This window comes from Sinocyclocheilus grahami, unplaced genomic scaffold (assembly GCF_001515645.1).
Source record: "Sinocyclocheilus grahami isolate Dianchi unplaced genomic scaffold, SAMN03320097.WGS_v1.1 scaffold91.1, whole genome shotgun sequence".
NCBI lineage: Eukaryota > Metazoa > Chordata > Actinopteri > Cypriniformes > Cyprinidae > Sinocyclocheilus > Sinocyclocheilus grahami.
The window spans coordinates 1969518-1979226 of NW_015505270.1; the positions used below are offsets into that span (position 1 = coordinate 1969518).

The 9709-nt window shown below is 36.8% G+C and overlaps 1 protein-coding gene across 2 annotated transcripts in view; it reads left to right on the forward strand.

Moving 5' to 3' along the window:
- The window catches only part of LOC107587233 (dachshund homolog 2), a 169267-nt gene that overhangs the window by 95173 nt on the left and 64385 nt on the right, over positions 1-9709 (forward strand). For both annotated transcript variants that reach the window (XM_016274936.1, XM_016274937.1), the window contains exon 3: positions 8844-8975. In XM_016274936.1, the coding sequence (XP_016130422.1) occupies positions 8844-8975 (132 nt within the window). The remainder of the gene's footprint in view (positions 1-8843; positions 8976-9709) is intronic.

The following is a 9709-nucleotide window of genomic DNA, read 5'->3' on the forward strand; positions in this document are numbered from 1 at the left end:
TTTTCCTTTCTCTTTGGAGTGTTACAAGCTCTTGGTGCATAAAGAAGATCTGTAAAGTTGCTAAGACTTAAGTCTCAAATCCAAAGAGATATTCTTTATAAAAGTTAAGAGTCACCCACGCCTACCTAAAATGGCTCGTTCTAACACGCCCCCACATGTCTACCTCACTATGTGGGAAGATTTGCATAACGCCGCCCAAATGTTCACGCAAAGAAAAGGCGTAACTTTAATTCTTGCTGTTGCCGTCGCCATGTCGTGGAGTCACTGTGTGTTTCGTTGTGAAAGCGAAACTACTTTGTTTGGCCTTCCAAAAGAGGACACGACTAGAAATCAGTGGTTAAGTTGTATTTACAACACTGTTCCAGAACACTTCAACCCAAATATTCAGATGTGTGCTGCGCATTTTATGGAGGATGAGGACTGTTTCCTGAACGAGTAGCCGAATGCGTCTGTGACACAAAGGCTGTTTCTATAAAGTGGGACAGTTCCAACTTTGCAAGGACAGTCTGGCACTTCTGACTCACAGCCTGTAAGTAAGTTTTTTTTATATTCAAATAATTTGCCAATGATGATTCAAACGCGAGTTTTGGGCAGTGTAGAGTAGCACTTGTTGTTTGTTGTTTCTCTGATCACAAATGCAGACATGGTTTTATGTTTACGCAGCGCGATACGCAACGCAATGTGTAAAAAGACAGTATAAGTCATTATAATCAGTAATTATGTCCCCACTGGATGCAACAAATGCCTCATTTGTAATGGGTTTTATTGGTTTTGTTTTGTCCTGCTGGGAGACGGCGTCACAGTATGCTAAGGGGCATAACATTTCCGTCACACGTTTGAGGTATTTGGCCAATCACAACGCACTGGATAGCTGGCCAATCAGAGCACACCTCGCTTTTTTAGAACGATGAGCGTTGTAAAAATCGACACGTTTCAGAAAGACGGGGCATAGAGGAGAAACAATAATGTGGAAAATAATGTGTTTTTTTAACCTTAAACCGCATGAACACATTTCATTACACAAAATAATGTTCTTTTTAGCAACGTCATATGACCCCTTTAAAAAAGTAGTATTTAAAAGTAAAGTAAAATTTAGTATTTTAAAATATTATATATTACTATATTTCATATTTTAAATAGCTTTTGTATGTCAACTCAGATGTCAACAGGTTATTATTAAATAACTACTAATACTTCTACTACTACTACAAACGTATTTTGCAGTTTGGGATAATATTTTATTATTTATTTAACAAAAGAAAAGAAACATTCATTAAAAAAAATATCATATTAATAACTTGTTTTGTATGTAAAACCATAAAACAGCATGTTATATCAGATAGAGAACCCTTGTAGACCCTTGTAGACCTGTATGGTTGAGTGTCAGAGTCAGTGAGTCAGCTATTAGTAGAGTTAACTATGGTAGAGTTAATTTGAGCTATTTATAACATGGTTAGTTCAGGTTATCAAATCATAAAACTGGAACAAACCCTGCTTTTATTATATAAAATGTATAAAATATATAGAAAAAATTACTTGATCCTGAAAAATATTTTTGAAAACGTTTTTTTAAATATATTTATAGCACTGCACTGACATGAGATCAGCATAAAATGTCATCTCTAGGCCGCTATTAGTGCATTAAGTGAGTAACTTTTGGTCCATAACTTTTAGCACATAATAGAAATATGCAAAGTGTGTGACACAGCACTAGAAACTAGATGTGGGCCTTGCACAAATAATAAAAACAAATAAATAAATAAAGAAGTGATTACTACAGCAGGGAGTTAATTAACGGCTTATTTCTGTTTGATAGTAGAATAATGCGCTGTAATTTTACTTTGATGCAATATAAAACTGCAAGCTGCCACTGCTGCACTGGATAATTAACACCTGTGCCTAGTGGCCACTAGGACCTCAGCACCTATTAAAGCCAAAGAAACACAATACTACAATTAAAGGCACTGCTATTAGACATTAAACTGGGTTGGTATATAGTGAGTGGTAAATTTGTCCACTTTTACCTTTAATTGCCTCAGAAATTAAAAGGAGGGATTATATTTATGTTTTTTAACGTAATGTCGAGGAAATGAGGAGTACTGAGGGATAATGTTATGGCCCAATTTGTCTGTTTTGTCGACACTTTTATGCAGAAGAGAAAAAAAAAACACTCTATGTCTTGGACGGTATCCCTCTGAGCATCCAGAGGTCAAATTAGCATGTAAAACACATCATCATATTAAGTCATCTCCTCATAATGTCTGTGGAGTTTTGCAGATACCCACAAAGACTAAATTAGACATCTCTCTCTCCTGTATTTCATGTCACATCAGAAGCCATCATTTGCATACTAGATTAGAAAGGCATCTCAAATCAAAGCAAATCCAGAGATCCTGGATGATTTCGGTAGAAAATTTCGAAGTTTGCATCCAATGCTTTATAATACCCACAACCACTTGAAATATAGGAAATGTGCTAGTTTTTGAACCTGAAAGTAAAGTAAATTGATTGAAAATTATTAAAAAGTAAAAAAAAAAAAAAAAGGTATTCATACTATTTGGGTCAGTAAGAAATTAAGTTTTTGAAAAAAGTCTTCTTACGTTCACCATATTTATGTATTTATTTAATGAAAAATGCAGTCAAAACAGTAATATTTTGAAATATATTTAAATAAACTTCTAAGTAATCTTCCTGGTCTCTGTTTTAATAATTCAAATCTAGGGATGCACGATATTATCGGACCAATATCGGAATCGGCCGATAATGGCTTTAAATATAAGTATCGCATTGGCCCGATATGAAAAATTATGCCCATATGTCTTGCCGATAAGAGAAATACATGAACTCATATGTGCTCAGGGTGTGCTAGCGATTAGATCACGTCAGCAGTGTGGTTCATTCTTGAAGCAACGTTTTGCCTGAATGGTAATTCGATTCACTGCTTTGGATCACTGTCTTAGAGTAAACAGTAATAGCACGTGCAGCGGCAGCCTCCCCCAGCTCCTAATGTTCGCTCAGTAAGGAGCTTTAATTCCGTAGGGAGCGCTGTTGGCCTACTTCTAATAAAATGAAAGCAAAATACACAAATACTATTTAGACTGTATTTCTGATTAAATAAAGCAGTAATTAATGCCATAAATTCATGAGTATGTTTTGATTTAAAGGTCAGAATCTATAGCTTACATGAACAAAAATAAATAAATCACAAATATGACACTTAAATTAAATAATTTGATATATACTGATTTATTCATTAATGTGTAATTATTAACAAATTATGAGCTCTAAAAATTTTTCAGAATTTTTACAACTCTTTTGCTTTAGACCATTTACAAATGTTAAATCATAAAATAAAATGTTAAGGTTTCCATTGCATCTTTCTGGAAAAAAATGAAAAAAATCTTCAATGTACTGTAATTATAAAGCAACTTTATTATTGTTCATTTAATTCTAACAAATAAATTCTTGTTAAAAACTAACCAAAATTAAAAATAATTATATATCGGTATCGCCTATCGGCCAAAATGAGTTGAATATTATCGGCACATTGGTTATCGGCAAAAATCCAATATCATGCATCCCTATTCAAATCATATTTATTTTATATATTAAGTACATTTTCAAACCAATTGATTTCATTCGAAAATAAAGTGGTGTTTTAAAGTTGTTTTCCAATTTTCCCATAGCTGAGGTTTGACGTGGCATTTACAGCTGATTTATCTGTGTTAGTGAACAGTTTGTGTTTATTGTAGACAGCCTCAAGCCGTCGTGACGCGTCATCTGTTCATTCCATGGTGTTACATTAAATCTTTCTTTCTGTTCTTCCTTTCTTTTGTCCGCCCAACTCCTCTGCCCGTCCTCTGGGTACGGCCGTCAATGCCCTCATTCCCACGCTGTGTGTGTGTGTGTGTGTGTATCATCTCTTCTCTGCTCCAAAAATGGCAGAACTCCACATCAGCATCTGCCTTCATTAAAAGTAATTACAGAGTCTTGCTCATATTGGGCTCACTCACAGACAGAGCGTTGCGGCCCACATGAGCTGACTCAGGATCAGGGAGGCCCCTCGACCCCAGGCAGTCCTGTTCACTGGTCAATAAATAAGAACTAGCACACACTGTAAAGCTTTAAATAAACTTGTTTGCTGCTTTTCGTGTCACGCCTGGTTAAAGCACAGTCGGAAAGAACGACACTGAATGAGGGAGACCAATTCAAACCAATAAATCATTGGTTTTGTTAATAGTAGTAGTTTAGATTTACTTGAACCATTTGTATCCAACAAAATCGCTAGTGTTTTACAATGTCTTCCATTGACATTGGTAGAAATATTCCAACGTTCGCAAATCGTTGATAGGTACCTCAAAAAAATCTGGTATTTTTAAAAACAGATTCCATAACCCTAGTTTTTTTAGATGGACCTTATGAAACATTCATATCCAGACCATCATTCTGTTAAGACTTGATGTGTTTCTCCAAATCAAAGTCTTTCCTTTGAAATGACTCTAAACTGATTTTATCAATAGTTTATGTTCATTTGAGCCATTCGTATCTAACAAAACAGCCCCACTTCGGGAGGAAACTCTGGTTGGTGGAAACTAACACGCAGCCTAGATTTAGTTGTATCAGTCCTCCAGTGGGTTTCACACAAACAGTGGGGTCATGATGCGGAAATCTCAGCATTCATTTGGGCTTTTATTTACAACTTCCATTGCGCCCCATTTCTCTCTCTCTTTCTCACTGCCGCGCGCTGAAAAGCACCAGAGTCCAGTTTCGCCCGCCGGCCATAAGCCTTTGTCACTCGTTCATCTCATCCCTTGTTCCGCCGTTCGGAAATTCCAAAGGTGAATTAAATACAGTATACCGCCCCCATCTCCCTTTTGCCCTCCCTTCGTCTACCTTTTTGTCCTTTCTCGGTTTACTGTTCGATGTGAAATTGGACAGTAATATTTACTCTTCAGTGAATCAAAGGAGATGCTCTGCCTGTTTTTTCCTTCCATGTCTTGTGCACAAATCTGATACTTTTTCCCGAGACGCTCTGCCAAAGCAAAGAAAAGACACCATTCCTTTCTCTTTTTTTACCCTCATTTCGTCTGAAAAGGAGAAATGCAAAATGCAATAATGCGTCCGGTGCATGAAACGGAGGGAGTGCTTGACTGACCCTCTTTGTGGAAAACATGATCTCTCTGGGCTTGTTCTCACAGGCAATCTATGTTGTGTGTGTTGTTTGTTCTCTATTTCTTTCTCAACCTGCTTTATTTTTTTGCTCCATTCCCTTTTGTGTGATCGTGGACATACAATCGCAGAAGCCCTTCGCATGTAAGGATCGTTGTAAGTGGAATTGGGTTGTGAGCATGTTTGGTTGGGGAAGTAAGTACTGGAATAAATATTTGTTGGGAAGCCTGGCGACTCTCTCCATTGAAACTCAACAGATGCTGAGTATCTGATATAAACACAAAACCTTTAAAAGCAGACGAAAATAAATGAGATATCTGATTCAGCTGGAGATTGACCAGAATTTAAAAAAAAAAAAAAAAACTGATCCAATACATTTTTATTTTTATTTTCTGATGCCAGATATGTAAAACCAACTATTATTATTTTTTTTATATTTTATTATTCAGTAATAACTATCATTGCAATGAATACATACGCATTAAGTATACTTTAGTTTATATTTACAGCAATTATTATTATTATTAGAATCCACAAGCACCTTTGCATATTTCTACTAACTAAAGCCATTTTAGCCTTTGAATGAACCAAAAACATGGGACATCGACATGTCCAATATTTGCCGACCTGTAACAGAATTCAAGGCTGCAATCTCAGGTGCGAGTGCCTCCATGTCTTTTACCTGGGTCTTTAACGTTTCATTACCGCAGTAAAGACAGACAAAGTTAAACGCAGTGAAACAGAGAGCCTCTCAACGCTGAAAAGAATCCATTGATGTAATGTTCACTGACTCTGAGATCAAAAGAATCTCCTCTGGATCAATTTTTCCTTCGCTTCGGAATCTACCTTTTCTCATACCACTCTTTAATTAAATGGGACATTGTTGTCTAGGTATGAAAAAGGGCCAATTCAGGCACGTCATAGCAGAGGAATCCAGACTGGCCTATACCTGACCCCCCTCGAGACTACAAAAGCCGTCGTCCAGCCCGTCGGCTCACCTCCTCACGTTCAAACCAGGTGAACCATCAGCGACTGAGATGGACCTGTCAGATCATGAGAACGAGGGAGTATGGGGCGAGGAAAGGTGGATAGATGTGTTCTCCCCTCCTCAGGACGTGCCCGAGCACCCTCCATTCATGCGGCAGGGGGGTGATACCTTGAGTGTTCAAAGCGGGAGTCTGAAGCAGAGAGACTTGTAGATCTGAAGGGCCATATGAAAGGCAAACAATAAGCAATCTGTTTGTCCACCCCTGCAAAACGGCACTCGGCTTTCATCCGCCGGCTCCCATTTCCGCAGGTCGTGACTTTCCTCAAACATCAATTACTGTTACGTACGCCGTTTGATCTCGGGGCTTCTCCTTGACATAGTATCGGTAGGCAGGAGGGGGCTTATAGTGTGTGTGTGTGCTGAGACAATGCACCAATTGTGAGTGCTTTTTTCCACTATTTTTCTACTCTTTGTATTCTGTATAAACGATCGTGTTTAGTTTGAACAGTTTATTTGGACCTCACAGGAAATTATCTGATGCTTCTCCACCACTTTAGCACTCCTACATTTTCCAGAAACAAAACTCAGAAGGACCCTTCTATGAAATGTTACCACTAACCGATAAAACCACTGTTTGCTTTATTCGTCTGTAGTTTATCATTACATGTAGTAGCATGTTTAAATTAGATATTTAGAACATTCATTATGTTTTGGATAATTTTATTATGCTTTCAGTTACCAATAATAATTACTAATATTTAGTGCTGTCAACCGATTAATCGCGATTAATCGCATCCAAAATAAAAGTTTTTGTTTACATAATATATGTGTGTGCACTAGTGGTTGAACGGATCACAAATCTCACGTTTCGGATCACATTACGGTTTTTGACCCACGGATCGGATAATTTTTCAGATCAGCAAGAAAAGAAAAATATTTCAATTTAGAATGATTGTCGAGATTGGTATTTTGTCATAATTTCATGTGTATGTATCTGTTCAGAGGATTCAGAAGAGGATTCAGATCGGTGTTCGCGTGCCGTCTGAAATGCATGTGTGCGCGAGTAACGAATCAAGTTCCCTTTTGCCTTTTCTCTCTGGAATTGTTTAAAATTCGCTTGCTTGTGTAAATACGAACAAATGATAAACTTATACTCTATTATGGTTACATTTTGCAATTAATCCGCGGATCACATGCGTACCGAACCGTGGGGCTTGGTCCGTACGGATCACGGATCAACTACGATCCTTTTAACCACTAGTGTGCACAGTGTATATTTATTATGTATATATAAATACAAACACATGCATGTATATATTTAAGAAAAATTGTATTTGTATATATTAAATATATTTATATATAATATAAATATAATATAAATATATAAATGTATATACATGTAAAATATTTTCAAAATATATACTGTATTTGTGTGTATTTATATATACATAATAAATAAACAGCACACACACATATATTATGTAAACAATTACATATTTATATTTTTAAATAAAGCATACACACACTAATACATTATTTATATTTGTTATCACTTACTTGTTAATTAGCAGTAATTGCTGACATTTCATTTAAAGTTTTTTTTTTTGCCACTTTTGCCTGACTTTACTGTAGACAGGGCTGGCTGTGAAAAAATACTCAGACGCTCGTCTTCTTTTTTCCTTTATCTCCCCCATCCAGTCCAGTCAAGCATATCCACAACTTGTATTTTTCGAAGTATGAATAATTTGCTAGTTTATTTGGCTTGCCGGCTGTCGCAGAAATCGCAGAAAGTCGTGTCGTTGTTCATTTTCAGCCGTAAGTGCTGTTGTTAATTTTCGCACGGCCCTCTGGGAGAAGAAGTGCCCTGTGCTTCCAAATCCATGCAGAGCGTGTGAAAGTGAGGATAAAGGAATTTTCTTTGGCCTTCTTTTCTGCACTAGTTCACGTATTCCGTTGGAGGCTACATTTTTAATGAATTAGATCAAGGTGACATCCATTGTCTGAACCTGGGGAAAAAGAGACAGGACGTGGGCCATCACTTCCTCCCAACCTGATTTGTGGGGAAATTTCAGAAATGCGAGAAGGCATCGCATCGTCACTTAATGAATTACTTAATGTGTCCCTCCGTTGTTTAATTGAATTAATTAGGGGCCTAATTGGGCTGAGTGATGATGGCTTCCAGGGCTGAGGAGCCCTTGATGAGAGGAGGGTTTACCTCGGGAAGTGTGTGTGAGACAGTGAGAAACACTGGGAAATCCTCGTGGGACACACACACACATAGACACACTAGCACAGGACCACGAGCAGAGGGCCTTCTGGGAGTAGATCCCTCCCTCCTCTTCCAGAGGGCCACATTCTGCCGGTGGGCGGCAGTCACGACCAGTACTGATTAGGGACGTGCAAAACTATGGATTTTCAATATCGGTGACTTTTTGTGCTTTATCAACACACTGAGGTAATAAGTGATGAAGTCATATCAGAGAGCTTCCCTTTGACAAACTCTGATCACATGAGATGTATGTTAATACCAGGTGAGCAATTTGGGTCGGTTGTTCACTTGAGATCAGATCTCCTGAGATGGATGTTATACCAGGTGTAAAAGTGGACAAGTATGTTACCAGGTACACTAACCTCTGTCTCTGTCTGTCTGTCTGTGTGTGTGTGTGTGTGTGTGTGTGCTGTACAGGTCTGACAGCAGCAGCCATGGCTGAAGCTATGAAATTCCAGAAGATGAAACTGATGGCCATGAACAACATTCACGGAGCAGGAAGCCAGAACGGTACTGAGTCGGAGAACGAGGAGCTGAACTCCAGTGCAGGTCAGAGTCACACACATACAAAGATACGCAAAATTTTGATTGAAAAAGTATGACTCTTCATATATCTATCTATCTATCTATCTATCTATCTATCTATATATATATATATATATATATATATAATTTTTTTTGCAAAACATTTTTAATTATATGTAATTATTATATACATTACGTTTAAAAGTCTGGGGGTCAGTAAGATTTTTCAAATTACTTTTATTCAGCATGGACACAATAAATTGATCAAAACAAATCAAATAAATTATACTATTTTGAAATTTATTTTTATCAAAGTCTCCTAAAAAAGCGAACCACAGTTCCACAAAAAAAATAGATAAAAAAATCAATAAGTAAAAAAAAAAAAAAATTGTATATATATTATTAATAATAATAATAATAACAAACTGTTCTTAACAGTTGCAGCAAATCAGCATATTAGAATGATTTCTGAAGGATCATGTGACACTGAAGTAATGGAGTAATAATGCTGAAAATTCAGCTTTGACATCACAGGAAGAAATTACATTTTAAAATAAACTAAAATAGAAATTGTGATACAATTTCACAATATTACTTGTTCACATAAATAAATAAATAAATCAATAAAATGAAAAAAAAGCTTTAGTGACTTTTTCTTAAGACTGGCCAACCCCAAACAGGTGTGTGTGTGTGTGTGTGTGTGTATATATATATATACACTGGGTACGGAGAGTATTCAGACCCTCTTAAATTTTTCA